This window comes from Phalacrocorax aristotelis, chromosome 3 (genome assembly GCF_949628215.1).
Source record: "Phalacrocorax aristotelis chromosome 3, bGulAri2.1, whole genome shotgun sequence".
Lineage (NCBI taxonomy): Eukaryota > Metazoa > Chordata > Aves > Suliformes > Phalacrocoracidae > Phalacrocorax > Phalacrocorax aristotelis.
Window position 1 is genome coordinate 105,245,617 of NC_134278.1, and position 18,124 is coordinate 105,263,740.

The window sequence follows — 18,124 nt, forward strand, 5'->3', positions numbered from 1 at the left end:
TTGCTGAGACGGTCAGGAGATTGCGTTTCGGTGCTAGTGTTTTATTCCTTCTTTGCAGGGATGTTAAGTATCACATAATATATAACATTATGGAAACTTTTGAGTCTTTCAAATTATCTCTTTGATTGCCTTTCCTGCTGCTGTGTACAATGTAGTTATCCAAATAAAACACTGGTAGCTGTAGAATATGGATTGCCAGTTTTGCCAATAACTAAATGAATGACTGTCTATCTAATTACAGAAGCAGCAGACGTAGGAGCTGGGTGGTTGAGGGTCTGGATTGTTTATTTTTTCAAAAATGTATCCAAGTATGAGAAATAGGGTCCTTTTAAACTTGCGATGAGTTTAGAATAAAAAGTTTTTAAAGGCTTCAGTGCCACTGCAAGCAGTGGCAGAAATACGAGGGGTGCTTACCCTTCAGTGACTTAGTATGTGCTTGATGTAGCACTCTAGGAAGTGCAACTGTAGTTACAGAAAGCAAAGTGTGTGCCGTGGTTCTTTTGTTCAGAATTGAGGTCTGAAACAAAAACAATTTCTGAAACAAATTAATGAAGCCTCTAAATAGTCCAGAGCAGAAAAGAGTTTGTAATGTACTAGATCAGTAATTAGTTAGTATTTGAATCTACTGTATATTTAAAAAAAATATCTAAACATATGTGTAGTGCTTCTTGTTTGGTGATCCTTACACTGATATAATAGGAATCGAACTTGGGCCACTATCATGAAGACTGAATTTACTCGTTGCAGATTCTTAAACTGTAAATGTAGATACTTGACTGTAAAACAATCTTTCATGAATGAATACTGTAGGAATTGGTGTAACAGCAAGCATAGGTATGCTTTTTTATATTCTGAGGAAAGAAAATATATTGAGAAGCAGGAACCCAAAGGTTTTTAGGATGGAAATGAAGGTAAGAAGAGAGCTTAGAGATGTTGTTTTAGTACTCTTTCTCTGAATAATCATTCAGATCAGCTGTTGGTCAAAAGGTGCTGCTGCTGTTGTTGTTTTGAAAGTAAAGGGGTGGTGCTAGCATTAAGCTTTTAAGGTGGTTTCAGGTTAGATCAGCAGTCGTAACACAGGCAGACCTCTCTCTTGTCATATGAATCACATGTTATATTAATGATAATTTGACCTTGATGTTTTAAACAGACTTTTCTATTTTACCTTGCAAATAGTAATAATACTACAATCTCCAAACAAATTAAAAATACTTGCATTTTCCTGCTTTGTGGAAGTAAGAAAAGAAAGCAGAGTCATTCTGGATTTTTGCTTTGCTTTTTTGTTTGTTTTCTACTTAGTGCTCTGGAGGAACCCTGTGGTGAGGCAAAAGCTCTCAGGTTTTTGAAAAATCACGTAATTTACATATGTCTGAGGGCATTCAGGTTCAGTAGTGTGTTTCCAGGAGCTGAGCTTGGCCTGTGTGGTGGCCACAGCTTCCATATGCACGCTGAGAACCAGCCTTCCCTTGTGCTCATCCCTCCTTCCAAATCTGGCAGAAAGAACTGTTAAGGAAATGGAATAAAATATCCATAATTTGGTTCCTTCTAGGGATGGTCTGTCTTCTTGCTTGATGTTTCAGCTCCCAGTGGCATAAGGAGGGCAGCAGGATAAATTTAAAATTCATACTTGGGTTTTCCATGTCGCAGCGTAATATGATGCATGAATACGATAAACAATATCCCTCCCTTGCTGCGGTTTTCTTTTGGTTTCTGGGATTTGTGAGCTCAGTTTTTAGTGTGAAAGATATCATGGGTGCTATTTGAATCGCCATAATAGCTGAGTGCATCAGAAGACTTCTCATTTTAAGTATTATTATCACAGAAGAGAAACAACTGTCCTGTGTTTTACTGTTTGTTGTAATAGATGGAAATTATTACTTTTTAAAAGATGCCCCAGGTATCTTGGCTATGGTAGCGCTGCTTTAACGTAACAGGGTGATGCTTTGTGTGTCCTACGTTCAGAATAATGTTTGCAGAAAAATGCTTGAGATTGTATTTGTATGTCTTTTGATGGCATGTAAACTGTGTTATACGCTGGGATTGCTTCTTTGAAATTAAAATTCTGTGCTCATGTAGGAGCAGGCCTTTGAGGAATAACAGGAAGAATAGAGGTTGTATTTGAATTTACGATGCTAATGGTGATCATCTGCATTCCTTGGCCAGAGAGTTGCAGATTTTGGAGATTAAAAAAACATTCCAGCATTTTACTGGCATTATAAATAATCACACAGAGATGAAAACGTGCCTTTTCTTGCCAAAAGAATCTAGAAAAGCAGAAGATGGCAGGCCTGGAGGCCCAGAAGAGGCCCTTGATGTTGGCAGCACTGAACGGACTCTCAGTTGCTAGGGTTCCAGTGCCGGAGGACAGCCAGGATGAAGTAGCCAAGGTGCCAATGGATGAGAGGGTAAGATGGAGGCTCAGGAAATGTTGCTTGTTCCCTTTGTTCCCAGCAATATGAAGTTTCTAAAATATTAAAATATGGTCTAAAATGTGACAAAAAGTGTCAAGTTTTCAGAGCCATTAATGGAAAAGGTCTGTGGTTAACACTGGTGTGTCTTTGGATGCTCACAAAGTGTTAAGTCCTGAATGTTTACTGAAGTTGGTGAAAATCAAGGCTTTTCACTGTTTCACATGACCATGCAATGTCATACAAGATCAAGCTGTAAATCTAACATTTTTCACATTTTTCACTTGATCAGGCAGTCTTTCTGCAGTGATCATCTGTAGATACCGTCTTTCATGTTCTGATACAGCTAAGCCACTCAGTTAACATCTCTGACAGGATTAAGTTTAAAAAAACAAAACCATATGAATAGTTGTTTGCCTCCTGGTGTTTGTGAATGTGGGTGTGTGCATGTATATGGAATTTCAGAAATTAAAAACAGTTACTGCCATTAAGATTTGGGAGACATATTTGCAAAGAATATTTCTGGAAAAAAATTTACAGCCTTGTGTTGTCTGGTATGCAGACGACAGAAGTTAACCCCCGCTTGTACGTACGTGGGATTTTGTTCAACCACAGAAAATCACATGCGTGCAAGTTAGGAATTATTTTGAAAATGTGGACCACATCACGCTTCTCGCAGTGTGATCTTCCTAAAAAGATACTTGTAAATATATTTTAAATATATGTTGTGGTGAAATCACATACAAATTCATACTGAACCAGGATTGTATTTAGCATGGTTTTGCTTTTTATAGTATCAGTCTTAAAAAAATGTGGAGGTGGAATGTGAAAATGTAAAATTTGCTTGTGGTTTCATTTAGAAATATGAGCTTGTCATGCTTCCTGAGATAACTGCAACTGAAAAAAGAAATGAGTAAGAGAATGCTATGGCTATGTATTGAAAGTCAAAGAATTGATGGACAGGTCTAGCAGTAAATATTCTTCCAGGAGGAATTAATGGATTGGTGTTCCTGTTTGTTAAATCTTAGTGCAAAATCCTGAAGAGGAAGTTGGAAGAGGGGATGGTGTTTACAGAATACGAGCAGATTCCAAAGAAAAAGGCAGACGGGGTCTTCACCACTGCTGCCTTGCCTGAAAACACTGAGCGTAACCGCATCAGGGAGGTCGTTCCTTACGAGGAGAACCGAGTAGAGCTGGTGCCAACCAAAGAAAATAATACAGGCTACATCAATGCTTCACACATAAAGGTAAGAGCTTTCTTGAACTTTGGTTTGCAAACAAAGGTATGTTAAAGCTTTGTTTGCATTTCTGGATGCACAGCAGCATTTTCTGTAACTGTGGAAATTCTGAAAAGGTAGCTTAGTCAGAATGCATCATTGTACCTTTGTGTCAGCGTGGGCATCTCTAATGAGAGACGCTTGTCGACTAACATGCATGAGTGGATTTATTTGCTAGAGACTGGGAAGTCATTTTAGAGAGGCATCCTTGCTTCTTTATACCCATCTCTGCCAGCTGGTTGTGGAATGTCTCTATTGGTTAATGTAGAAAGAGATGCCATGTTTTTTTAAACCTCATGAAAATGCGTTGGGTCAGCCAGCCCCAATACCTCCAGTGCAATTTGGTTGTCATGACCCTGTACCTGAAGGAAAGAGCAGCTAAGTGCAGGGCAAGGCAATGTTACTCCTGGAGAGGAGTAAATATATTCAGAGTTTTCACAAGTGGAAGTTTTCAAGAGAGACAGACAGCTGCAAGCAAACTTTGTCCACTCAGTCAGTATGTGTTCTGATTTATCAGTCCCAATAGCCTTGTGGGCCACTGGGGGACTACAACAACCCATGCACAATGAGCCCCTGCAACTGACTGACTGCAGCCTGAAATAAATACTGCTCAAGGCCTGATTGAAATATTTTTTCCATTTACTAGCATATAGGGTACAACTTTTAAAAATCAAGGATGTAGCTCCATGCATGTAGTCCATGTCCAAAGAAAGAGTGTATAGTTATGACTAATGCAATTATATATACAAGTACATATTTCTTCTATCATGAGTTGAGTGATTTTTTTTTTTTTTTTAAGAAAAAAATTTTGAGTGTGTGTGAATAAAGAGAACACCTTACTAATGAGATCCCTGTCTTTGACTGGATACTGCATTGGACTTCTCTGTTTCAAAATAAGTTTTCATCAAGATACTTCAGACTTCTTGTTAATTCAGTGTAGAAGTAATTTAAGATACGATCTGACTCTTACTTACAAATGTGGCCAGTTTTAACAGTGAACTACTATCCTGTAGTGGCTGCAGATGCTTGTTTTTCTTTAAGCTTCCAGTGCTATTTGCAAAGTCCTTTGTCGGCTTTTACTCTACCCTAAGAGAAGTAACAGCACTCCTCTCCCTCACATGATGGATTCTCTTGTTGTTAGAGAGGGTTGTCTGCATTTTCTCATTGTCAAAACCCAAATTAAAAAGAAATAATTCAAAAATAATAAATAACACATCCTGTTAAATTGATGTTTTCTTGGAGTAAAAGTATTTAGCAGTTTAGAGAGATGTGCTGGTCTCCTTGTTTGTGATTTACAGTGTTAAATCCTGTTGATTCAAAACAATTTCTGAACCAGGATCCTGGCAGGTTATCACTTTTCTACATAGCCTGGTAGGTAGCAGATACTGAATTTTTACATAATCAGACATTGCAATGATGATTATTTTCGTAGCCCAAAATTTTTCATCTACTTTGTTAGGAGGCAAAAAAAAAAAGATTCCTAACATAAATTATGCCCACAAAGCAATACTAGCCAGACAAGAATTCTCCCTGGCCAGTTTTGAGTCCGCATTTTACCTTGTGTGTTGGACACGCACACGTCTCTCAGAGCACCTAGGAACACACACAAATGTTTTGGTGCATGACAGCGGTCCTTGCCAATACTTCCTCTCGCACTCATAGTGGCGCGTACAGAAGCCAAGCAGATGTGCTTTTGCTTAGAAGGTGAAATTGCATCTGCGAAATTTACCTCAGTAGCACAGTGTGTGTGTGTGTTCGCAGCCCAATATTCAATTTTTAATATCCTGAAGTCAGGGCATTAGAATGCAGTAAACATTCCAGGCATCCCATTCCCTCCAGACTATTTATGATCCTTTCATATCATGTGCCAGGAGGCTGGGTATTTGGACCAGAAGTCTGTACACAAAGAAAACTCCTATATCATCCTGATAAGATCCATGCCTGGAGGATTGCAGCTCAGCCTGCGAGCCTCACAATTTTGCAGTATTTCTCTGCTTATTTACCATTGACCTTTGCTGTTAAGATACTAAGATCATCATCTATACCAGAGAGACAAATTGTAATTAAATTTATGGATTAAGCAACAAAGTTCTTAAGCCCCCTTCACCTGACTGTTTGGGCTCAGTAATACTATACCAGCACTCACGACTGCAGATGAGCATGCAAGCGCAAGACCAGTCCAAGTGCAAGGTGCTGGTTAGTGCTGTGCAGTTTATATTCATTCCCACCTAGTACAAGAACTTGGAGAGTTTACCTGCACTGGTCTTGTAGTTTTAACCATCATTCACAGAGGAGAACGCTGCATAGTATGAAGTATGAAAATGAGCTGGTCTACAGGGTTGAAAATCATTTTCAGTGCAGTGCAAAATTTATCATACAATTGCTATGCTAGTTACAGGTGTAAAAAAACAAGTAACTCAGCTTAATGAACAGCTGTTTGAATAAAAAATTGATTCTATTTCTGAAAATGTATTAAAAGACCTGTACCTGAAACCTAGTATATGCTTAAACCTGTCAGAGTTATTGATTGCTCCTTGTAGCGTTGTCCGCCAGCACCTTGATATTTATGGATGTGTCAGCATTTCTGTTGTAAATCTTTTTCTCTGGGATTTATAACTTTGTTGTGAGAAGTAGCTCTGGGCTAGCATATGGAATTAAGAGGTCTTTAGCCTGAGAAGGAAAAATATTTTAACTTTCCAAAATAATTACTTCATCTGGGTTTGCTTTTTGCTGGTAAGCACATTTTTTAAATGATACCTAGTAGCTCTAGAAGTGGTTTGGCTTTTTACCTAAAATGTTGAAAAAATTCTTTTTTGTATAAAGCATTCCTGATGTTTAGCAAATAATCTGTCATAAAATAATAATTTTTTACACACAAGTGATTTGGGTTTTTTTAACTGCCTAAGTATGAAGACCTTTGCCTCTTACTCTTACCTACTCTGCTTCAGTGAGGTAAACGATGCAGTGTTTTATACTGGTTAACTCCAAGGTACTGCTGGGTCTATTCAGGGCACTACAAAATTTTGTAGTGTGTAAATCTGTGTGTTAGGCTTTAAAAATAATTTCATTATGTGTTGTCATGCAAATACACAAATATTGCTATAAAGTGTGGTTGGTAATCCAGTTATCTATTGGGAAATAGACTTGCATGACAACAGCTTTAGCTAATTTTAAATTTCACATGGCATTTGAAAGCCATTTAATGTGCTGGGTTTACTTCATAGTAGTTTGCAGCTTCTGAACTGAAAAACCCAAGATGAGTGAGGAAGAGTAACTTGAAATGAAGCCTGTCTTGATCTCATCGCCAGCTGGCAACAGGCCTATCTCAGCTCTGTGTCATGTACAGTGTGGGGGCATACCTCTGTCCTCTGGGGACAGCCAAATCTGCAACAGTGATCAGTGTAGTAAGAGTCTGTTTAAGAAATTATTTTTTTGCCTGAGTGGAAAATAATTGAGGCCCTAAACAGCGGAGGACTTCAGCTTTCCTCCTGCAAAGTGCCATTTACCTTCAGGCTTTCTGCACCACGGTGTGTTAATTTGCAGCAATGCGATGCCTTTTTTTATGCATATAGACACTTCCTCTGGTGCTCAGTTGTTCTTTCATCATGGGTCTGTCACCAAGCCCAGGGAAGGCAGTCAGCTGCTTATTTGTACTTAAGCCATATCAGAACAGGGCGTCAAAAAAAAAAGTCTTTTTTTCATCCGTATGATCCAGATGCAATGGCAAGAAAAATAGATGACATTTTGCTCAAAGCTTTATTTTTGTGGGCATGAAGAAAGGACTTGGAAGCACCAAAGATTGTGTTTTGTCAGGTTTGCTCTTATCAAAAGGACGATTCTTGTTCGAAATTTTGAACAGAAGTGGAAGAACAAAGAAGTAAAGGTTTCATTATGGTGTCTTTTGTTTCAAGGGCAGTTCTGGCACAGACACTGCTGAGAATGTGGGCACTGACTGTATTTTTTTTTTTTCTTACTCCCAGGTTACTGTAGGTGGAGAGGAGTGGCACTACATTGCTACCCAAGGGCCTCTGCCGCACACGTGCCATGACTTCTGGCAGATGGTGTGGGAACAGGGGGTGAACGTTATAGCCATGGTCACAGCTGAAGAGGTATGTAAAATCACAGAATACAGTTCTTTCTGGTGTGAGCAAATCTCCCATTATCATCACTTCCCACTCCAGTAACCTGCTTTTTCTGTCAACAACTCTTTTTCCTCTTACTCCTTTTGAACATATGCTTGTACTGCTATAATACTATATTTTCTAACTGTCTGATATGCAGTTTGGCAAGTACTAAAGCGAAAAAAACAGACCTGCCCCCCCCTTCCCCCTGCTTCACTTGGGTTTGGCCAAACCAAACAAAGATGTTTCCACTGGAATGTGAAAGTGCTGAACTGCTCCTGGTTAAAATGACACAGACCTCCACCCCATGCAAGGCCAGTTCTGCATACTGTCACTCTTATCAGCTGAAAAGAGACCAGAAGCTGTTGCTTCCGTAGAAGTGTCCATGTTAAAAAAAAAAAAATAAAAATCTTTTTATTCTTACACCAAGCAAAACAGTTATTTCTATTGTAATCCAAGAACTATGTGTTATGTTATAAAAACTGGCACACGTTGCTAACTAACACTGCGTTCTGCTTTATGCTTGGCTGCCTTTAGGAAACACACATCAAGTCACTGTCCAGTTCCCAAGGCTCATCAACAACATATACTTAAAAGTTGCTGAAGAGGTTCTCCTTCCATTTAAAGGAGTGGCTTCCCCAGGAGGAGAATATTTACCAAGGTGTTGTAGGCAGTCACTGGCTTTTGCCATGAGACAAGAGTTAGTTCTTCAAGCATTTTTACACTTAGAAATATTATATGGCTGAGAGCTTTAATGGATATTTTCTTTACTTTGTGGCATGCTCCTTGCTCTTCCAGTAATTTGAAATAAGAATACTTGGTTTATCTGAAGAGTTTTATGTCCTCTGTTTGCAGAGAATTTTAATTGCAGGAACTAATGGTTATTTTGTTTGTTTGTGTTTTGGTTATTAAGGAGGGAGGAAGAAGTAAGAGTCATCGTTATTGGCCTAAACTGGGTTCTAAGCACAGCTCAGCCACTTATGGGAAGTTCAAGGTGACAACTAAGTTCCGCACAGACTCCGGCTGCTATGCAACTACTGGTCTGAAGGTCAAGCATCTTCTCTCTGGACAAGAGAGGACAGTGTGGCATTTGCAGTATACTGACTGGCCAGACCATGGGTGTCCAGAAGAAGTCCAAGGCTTTTTATGTAAGATCTCTTTTAACTTGCATGATAAAATAAATCAAAGAAAAGGTTGCTTACACTGGATTCAGTTCACTGCACCTAGTTAGAGCTGGGACTGATATTAAATGGTATTGCTGTGGCATACAAAGGCCTCAACTAGGTTGTACTTTGCTGTGATTTGGAGAAAAAAAGTGGTATTCAAGAGATAGGAGCTAAGGTGATTGAGGATTTTGGTCCTGAAAGATCTGATATAACAGGAGGAAAATCAGAGGCAGCAGCAGTGCTAAAGACTTGGAACATTTTGAATAATAGGATACCTCTGCTGGCTGATCTGTCAGTATAAGTTATTGCCACTTCCCAGCTACCTAATGAGTGTAGGAGATACTAGGCTGCATGCAAATGGGATTAAAGAGGTCTGGGTGAGAGAGGTTCAGATGTTAGAGGAATATGGCACAACTCCTCCAGTTTCGTAGGAGGCCCTTATTGCTGACAGCCAGCATTTAGTAGTCCAGAGGCGTTGGGCTCATTGCAAAAGAGCAGAGGGCTCCATTGTATATGCAGTAAGTCTGAACTCACTGCCACTCTTCTAACCACATGTACCCAGGCAGTGCTAAGGGCATTCCCAGTTAAATATGGTCCTGGTTCATGCATTTTTGAAAATACAGCCATTATATTAATCTAATGAGTTAATAGCACTTCCTACTTCTTACCAAGTAATAAACACTGCCATATTAAGTTGTAGGAATTCAACCATTATTTAACTAAAGCCACACCTCTGGTTGATGCAGAGGTCTTTAAGTTACCACTGGAGGAGTCTGTATGTGATGTACTGATGCGTTGGAGATCCCTGCCCTCTTAATTCCTGAAAGCTTTGCAGCTGCAGCAGCATAGTTCTGTGGCTGCTAAGTCTTCTCTCAGCAAGGCCCATTAGTTTCACTTCAGTCTTGATGCAGCCACAGTCCTTTAGTGATCCACTCTCCTTTGTGAGGTAGAAGCTTGATGTAGATGTTTTCCTTTTCCCAGTTCTGTCATCAGGGCAGAAAATAAGAATGACATTTCGGCTTTGGCAAAGGAGTGCCATTGGATCTGTCTTTAAGGCAAAGCTGTTGCCCAGTTCCTAGTTTGTTTCATACTTTGTTTCTCCTGCCAACCCATGGAGCTGTGGTTGGGCATGGCAGTAACTGGAACCTGGTTGTCCCCATTTCCTCTGTCCCCATTGTTTGCCACCACGTACAGTCCCATTTTGCTGTGTGCATTAAAATGCAGCTTTTCTGATGTTGGTAGGCCCCCAGCCACAGCCTGCTTGTGTCAAAAGGGCTTCTCAGGCTGCGGTGCCGTGACACCAGGAGTCGGGGGAGGAGAGTTTGGCTCAGATCTCACCTTCCCCTCTGACTGGTGGGAGGCTAAGTGTCTAAGAGTTATGCATCTGGATATATCTTTCTGGGTGAGGTCCGTCATCTTTGTCACACATCTAGGCTGTGCTGGAATGATGTTCAGAGGTCAGAGTCGTATTTTATGGTGTGTTTAACTAGGTGAGCTTCCAGTATCTAAGGTTCTCTGTGCGGTTTGGCAGTAGAATGCATTGAACACTAGGATGGCCACACAAGGCAACTGTTCTTGACTCATGCACTTTCTAGAAATGCCTTCAGGGAAAACAAAGACAGTCAGCTCCCAGAAGGGCTCGTAGCTGTTGAGAAACAAACCCTGAGCAGAGACGTGGGTGAGATTCTGTCTCACTCTAGAAGGGAGGTGTGGGGGGAAACAGGGCAGATGGATGCTCGCTTCCCGTCTGATATTGGCTTTGACAAGCAGTAGTTTCAATGGGAGTTAGCTGTTGTTTTGATCCCAGCCTGTTAATAGCAGGAATTGCTGTAAGTAATGTCTAGAATCATCTGCTTAGGGGACCTGGAGATTTGCAGAGGGGAAAACAGAATTTAATTTTTTAAGAGAACTATTTAATTTAAAGGAGTAGACTCCCAAGTAGTAATTGACACCCAGCTGGTACTTGCTGGATTCAGTGCTGTTCAGTGCACCCTGGCCAAAATAATTAGTATGTTGTAAAAAAAAGTAAATTACTGCCACTTTGACAAAGAATGACTTTTTCCATATTCTTTTTTTCCCCCAGATTTTACATTTAGACATATAGATGTTTGCAACCTTGTCTGCATTTTACCTTGCAGCTTACTTGGAGGAGATACAGTCAGTGCGTCGCCATACCAACAGCGTGTTGGACAGCAGCAACAACTGCAACCCTCCGATCGTGGTTCACTGCAGCGCAGGGGTAGGAAGGACCGGAGTGGTTATCCTAACAGAGCTGATGATTGGGTGCTTGGAGCATAATGAAGTAAGTCAGCTTCTTTCTCAAGACAAACCCTGAGCTCGTTTCTTGACTAACCAGCTCCATTTCTGAGGTTACAATAAAAGGCCTTGAAGTACTTTCTTTCTATTATCTTAGCAAGACAAGGGCCTTAAATGTAACAGGCAGAGATTTCCCATGTCAGTTTACTTGTTTTAGTTTTCTGTTGAGTTGACTATGTGCATTTTTTATTAATATTATTTTAATACATTCAAAAGTAGGGCTTTTTTCTCTCTTAAGAATTTAGTCTAATTCATACTTGTATTTAATTAATAGTCTAGAGACAGCATGTTTACAAGGACTACGTGAGAGAGGCTGGAGAATAATGTCAGCTTCCATGCTCTTTAACTGAAGTTTTCTGCTCTCTAAATTAATTCTTTGGACTCCCTCCTCTTTCTTGTATTGTCTCTACTCTCACCTAGAACAAAACTGAAGTGTGTCTTAAGAAAAAGGTATGTGTGTATGTCTGGGAACAGGGCTTTAAGAACTGCAGCCAATATTACAAGTCTAGTAATAGAGTCTGGAGTTGAGAATAAGAGCACCAGCAGAGTAACCATGTGTAGCAACTTGCTTTTCATCTGTCTCCTGTGCCACTGGGGAACTGTCCAGGAAGTACATCACAACTTGACTAACAATATGCCACACAGTTTCAACATGACAGCTATTGAAACCAGGAATTTCTGTTGCCAAAGAAACTGCTCAAAGACTAAAACCTCTGGTAGAGATAAGAATGCAGAAAGAGTGACAAATAGACATATATCATCTGCCCCTCCCATAAATCATCTGTCGGATGAGTTGCTTGAAGTGCAGCACTGGGTGTACACACCTGAAATGCTCACCTACGTTCTGTGTTACCACAGAGGAGATACAGATTGGAGCCTTTCTGCACAAGGCACTGTGCAAAGCGCAGCTTTCAGGCTTGTTCAAAAACATGAGTCTCAAAGCAGGCAAATACCAGTGCGCTCTCCTCTTCATTGCTATTTTTAAAAAAGGGGATGCAAAACGTCATTTTTTTTTTTTTTCTTCTCTGCTGTTATCCCCTTCCAGCAGCTCATCATTCTGTAGTTATAAGATCACCTAGAGACCCTGGGCTCAGTTCAGCTGAGATGAATCTCCTCCAGCTGTTTGGGCTTCACTGGAGGTGAAGCTATCCTGTAGATCGGTGTGGCAATTTACACGCTTTTTCCCTTTTTATTTGAGGGGTGGGATAAGTGGGGAGGAGGGGGAAGAAGGAGCTGGCCCAGACAGAAGTGACCCACAGGTATGTGCTTTGGGAATCTTGCAGCCTTTCTGGGCTGGCTGCTGTTCAATAACTGCTCCTTGAGGGGCAACGGCTCTGACTCTTGAGCCTGCTTGACTTCTTTCCTAATGCATTGGCATCTGGAAGTGACCGCTCTTGTTGTTCACACAGCAGCCACAAAATTTCTGCACGCCAGAGGAAACCTTGATAGTTACAAGAGCCATACCTGAATTGCTTGTGAGCATCAGTGCAGCTGCATCTGCTTTACAGTAACCTCTGTGTGCTAATGGTGTGCCAGGAACAAATGCTAACAGTTGTGCAACACGTTTTGGCCACCTCAGTTTACAGAAGTTACCTATTTGGCAAAGAGTAGCTGAGTAGCAGCTGAAGATAAAGGCGGTACCTCGACATCTGAGCATGGGGGTGAGCCTTGACATTCAGAAGAATTCTCATCAACTTCACTAGGAGCTGATGATAGTGCTTAATAATAAGGGATTTCTCCGATGTCCCTTAATTAAAGCATTCGTTTGTCCTGATTAATGGTGGAAATCATAATTAATATTAAAGACAACTTTCCTTAAGGGCGTTGTTGCTCTAGATTGTGCTAAGTTAGTATTTTCAGTTTGTTAAAACCTAACTAAAAAAAAGATTAAAAAACTTAACATTTTGTTATTAGTTAAGCAGTATGTTTTCAGTTTGTGACAGATACTGCATTCTGCACAGAGAGGGTTCCTGTTCGTGCAGCAGTTTTACTGGTTTATTTTGTAGTATGATTAAGTGGGTTTTTTTCTGAAATAAAATTACTTATTACTTAAAATACTTTAGTCTTACAAATTGGTTGATTTTCTCAGAAGTGTCCTAGTAAGTAAATGTGTTAGTGTTAACATTTCAGCAGTGAAGGAAAAAAGGGGAGGGAGGTTGAAAATCTTGATACAGACCATCTTGGAAATTCTGCAGCAGTGCTGGAACTAAAGCCAGAACTCTTGATTTTGAGGTTCAGGTAAAAAGCCATGTTTAATCAAATTCTATACAGCTTCAGTCACTGTTGGTTCTGGGCGAAAGCTCTGTATCTCATTGCAGGGATATAGTTTCAGTAACTTGCTATATAGTAATATGTCTCATCGTTACATCCTTACTGCAGTAGACATGTAGAACAAGAAAGTAATTGAGATCCTGCTCTACCGACTTCTGATTTGGACTTAGCACTGGGACATTAACTCATGATTGCAGCTGCAGTGCGTTTTCATAGGGGGAGATATTTTAGTTTGGGAGTCAGAAATTATGTTTGTTCTTTTCGCAAATGCCACCTTAGCAAAGCATTATGTGTGTCTCTTTAATATGTACATTGTGATGAAGGTGAGTTTGAAGACACTGCTTACCTGGAGTAGAATGTCAAGTTGACTACAAATAGCGAGGTTGAATAGACAGGGTGGGCTTTTCTTTAATTTCTGAGATAAGTCAAAGCCTAATGCATTTTAAGGAGGTGCACAGATCACTGTGTGCCCAGTAAAAATCGATTTGCTGTCAAGCACCGAACTGCTGAGAGGGCAACGTGGTTGTGCAGGTTGAAGCTGGCCTGCTTTTTTGTTGCAGTTGTTCAGGTGAGATCAGGTTCCGCGTGACTCTGCTCAGCAAGGATGGCGTGGCTTTCGTAAGCGTCCGACTCCATAGGGAGGCTTTCTCCAAGTTAGCCAAATTAACTGGAAAGAGCTTACATTTTGCTTTGCACCCGTTTGAAAATAATATGACATTACTCATACAAATCTTTATGCTTGTTGACTCTCTAGACGTGTCCTTTTATAATGGCTTGTTGGGGTATGTGGCAGAATATTTAGCCTTGTTTTCAGAAAGCAATAGCCTATGAGTTGGGGCTTGTTTATACAGAATGGGGATTCTGAGTTTTATATATATGGACAGAAAGTGATGTGCAGCGTGATTTTAATCCTTAAACTTTCCAGTAAACTTGCAGCGTGCATGGAAGCAGACTCCATGCTCAGCTGCGCCTCCGAGGGTTAGCAGCAATCTTGTTTCTCTGTCCATTTGTCCAGGCGTCATGCTTGTAATATTTCTCATCTCAGTTAAGACTTGCTAAGTTCCTTTTTGTTTCTGGAATAGCAAACCAGCATTACACAGTGCAGTTAGTGCTGCCTGGTAGAGTAATTGTTCTTCAGTTTTATATCTCAAACTGCTTAAAGCTTCCTCAAAAGGAGCGTGTATCTTAGTGCTTGTATTTACTGCTGCCATAGAAAATTTGTGTCCCTCATCTTGGGTCATATTACACACTCTTTGAATTGGAGCCTGACAGGCTGAGCTTCATGGCTCAGCAACTTCTGAATAGCTCCTGGTGTACCTGTTGTAACAGACAGAACACAATAACATCATAGGTTGTTTGCTCCCTAAATGCTGGAGGTATGATGGTAACGCCTAATGAAATTTGTAATGATTTCTAATGCTGTACCTCATGGGCCTCTGTTCCACACAGCTCATTTGGTTTTTGATTCAGATCATTATAAGGTGCCTGTGCCCCGGTGTGCTCAATGGGGTTAGGGTTGTTCCTTCACAGTGGATCTCCTGATCCGCCCCCACTTACTGTGCTTTAGTTCCTGTTGCAGACCATATTCGGGGCATGCAAGTGAATTTCTTTTGGATGAAACTAAGCTGGAAGATGCCCTCTTGGAGAACACCTAATGCATCCCAGCTGTTAGTGGACGTTCAGTAGATGGCAACAGAGCAATGCTGGCCTGAAGTCTGAAAAACGTGTATTGGGGATACTGGGTCCTCATTTCATTTCACCCATTTATTTCTTCTGGAGTCTTATTTACTAGCATAGACCTGGCTGTGGGAGGACAGGTGTCAGAGTTCCTGGATCTTTTGGTGGCAGCAAGTTCCCTTCTCTTTTAGTGGAAGTGTTGGTATATTTGCCTGTACTTCAGTTTTGTCTAAGGAACCCTTGTAATGGTCCTGATGCCCGCTTGCTGTTTGAAAAACCTCTCAGACCCTCCCTCTATGAGTGAGTTTGACCGTGGATCAGCGCGCAGTATGCCAGCGGCCTGTTGATGCGCTCAGTGGTAAAGTCTGACCTGAGCTGTATAATCTTGGCTGTTTAAGTTTTGTACTAGACCTTCCTCATATATATAGCCTTTAACCTCAGATAAATAAATATTTTGGGTTTATTTTACTGAGTTGAAAATAGGTATGCCGAAGCAGAAAAACCTCCAAAGGGAAGCCGCCCTTTATGTGTTCAGTTGATGATATGCTGAGAGGTGATCAATGGTACACAACTGGAAGACAAGTCTCTGGCTATCTGCCCATTTACATCAGTCCGGAAATCCCCATAAACTTTAGCAGGGAAAGCATTGGATGCACAGTAACTTGTATATACTACTGTAATACTCCTTGAAATGAAAGTTGGTGGGGACAAAATTGCAGTATTTCACTACAGTTGGTTATAGTTCATTGCATGATATTACTATGGTACAGTTCCCTGTGTCAGGCAACTGACATCTGAGACAATGATTGCTTGGTTTAATGATCCTACATCCTTATCCTTTTTTTCTTTTATTTGCTTTGAAGAAAGTGGACGTTCCTGTGATGCTGAGACACCTGCGGGAGCAGAGAATGTTTATGATCCAGACCATAGCCCAGTACAAGTTTGTCTATCAAGTGCTCATCCAGTTCCTGCAAAACTCCAGACTTATTTAATCTTTCAAACATCCCAGAGCCAGCTTTGTGGATCTGACGGAACCTTACTGATGAACAAGGGGAACTGCCTTGACAACACTGTGTGCATATATTGCACTTTTTAAAGTTGTCTTGAAAGTAAGGAATGATTGTTCTTTACTAGAGTCCTCCCATGGATTATTTTATACAAGATATAATTTATTTTTCTTGGAATAACTTGTGAATTACTTTAATAACTTGTAAAACTTAGTGACCTTCAAATTGAACCACATTTGACATGGCTGGTCTGCATTGTAACGTGTCCATATGGAAAGCAAACCCTCGTAAAGGTAGTTTACTGGCTTTTATTTTGCTACACAGCTTCTGAAATGAATAGTTACATGGCAGTGGGCTTTTTCTCATGTCAGAACATTCTGGACCCAGATGTGTGGCTTCCAAGGTAAAAACAAGACCTGCTGGATGTCAGCTACAGCTGTGTGTGAGTGGAAGCTGAGGGGACACTGTCCTGGGGCAAGGAGACCTGAGCCAGGTTACACAGGGCTCAGACACAGGCCATTATGAGGGCAGAGTGTTTTGGGTGCCAAACTGTTCAAATTCCACAAGAATTATGGTTCTAGATTAGTCCTAAAAAACACTATTGGATCTTTTAAAAGAGGCCTTTGCTACTATCTGCAATCGTGAAGGAATTTGTAAGAGTTGAAGCAGTGCAGGGTGAAGTGCAGTGACCCACAGCAGGCTGAAGTTGGTGAATGAGTCTTTCTGGTAACTGGTGGGCCGTGGGTTGACCAGCAGTGGAATTTGAACTAAATCAGCTGAAAAGACCTCAAATCAAGTGCCTTCTCATGAATGACACTGAAAGTTTATTGCCTTGAGGCTCACCTACTGTAGGAAAGGAATCTCATTCAAGTTAGGCATCTCCAGGTGCCTTAACGTCCCATGTGAAATACTGTCTTCGGGACTGTAATCACTTTACTTCCTAGCTATCTGAACTTTGTCAAAACTATCAATATAGTCTTTCAGCCATATCTGAGTTCTCCAAATAGACACCCTTGAGAGCTTTAGCTCAGAGTCTGCCTTGATTCTTCTCCCATTGCTGTGTTGCAGTTTATGAACATATGGAGCAGCCTTCCTTTTGGTATTGGCAAGCCTTGCTTTGTTAGGGCATGGGTTTTTTACCAAATTGCACAGATCATCCTCCTTCTCTGTCTGGTCACTTTGGATTCTCTCCCTCCTATTTATTACTACTATTTTATCCTGGTGGTGTTCAGGGATTCCAGTTAGGATTAGGAGGATGTTGTATAAATACATAAAGGAGAAACAGTCCTTGCCTGAAGTTCCCACTCAGAATAGAAAAGGGGAACAAAGCTCCTGCACTGCATAACTAGGGCACAGATTCTTAACTGGCTTGCCCTCGGCCAACAAGGAAATCTATGACAGAGCTAAAAAAGAATCCACGTGTCTTATAAGTATCTCGGCAGTTAGGCCTGACCTCCTCTCTCTTCCTCATCCTCTGTCCCTCAGCACTGGCTAGCTGTTATGCACAACTTAGTGCATATTCTTTTCTCCAAACGGTTTATTTCACGGGAATAAATCACATTATGAATCACGTTGCAGTGTGTGCATAGTGGCTTTTACTTACAGTTATTTAGAAGTGACAGTAACTGTGCTTTTTAAAAAAATATAAAAAGGAGGAAGGAAAAAAAAAAAGCTTTAGCAGGTTATGGTGGGACTCCCACACTGTTAACTTCTCGTGTAAGAGCTGGGAAGTTCCTGCACTGGGGCTGCTCCCCCTTCTCACGCTGACTCCTCTTTCCCATCTCTGCACACTGCCACCCTCCTGTGGGCAGTCCAGCCCTGCTTCGACTCACAGTCCTGTCGGATTGCTAGAAAGTGGATTGGGCTGGAGAGGAGCCTTGG

General features: G+C 40.9%; 1 protein-coding gene across 2 annotated transcripts in view; it reads left to right on the forward strand.

Annotated features, from left to right (window-relative positions):
- The window catches only part of PTPN14 (protein tyrosine phosphatase non-receptor type 14), a 117,262-nt gene extending 99,383 nt beyond the window's left edge, over window positions 1-17,879 (forward strand). For both annotated transcript variants that reach the window (XM_075088905.1, XM_075088906.1), the window contains 6 exons: window positions 2,262-2,405; window positions 3,437-3,655; window positions 7,666-7,794; window positions 8,720-8,954; window positions 11,111-11,274; window positions 16,100-17,879. In XM_075088905.1, the coding sequence (XP_074945006.1) occupies window positions 2,262-2,405; window positions 3,437-3,655; window positions 7,666-7,794; window positions 8,720-8,954; window positions 11,111-11,274; window positions 16,100-16,228 (1,020 nt within the window). In that variant the 3' untranslated portion in view covers window positions 16,229-17,879. The remainder of the gene's footprint in view (window positions 1-2,261; window positions 2,406-3,436; window positions 3,656-7,665; window positions 7,795-8,719; window positions 8,955-11,110; window positions 11,275-16,099) is intronic.
- The last annotated feature ends 245 nt before the right edge of the window (window positions 17,880-18,124 follow it).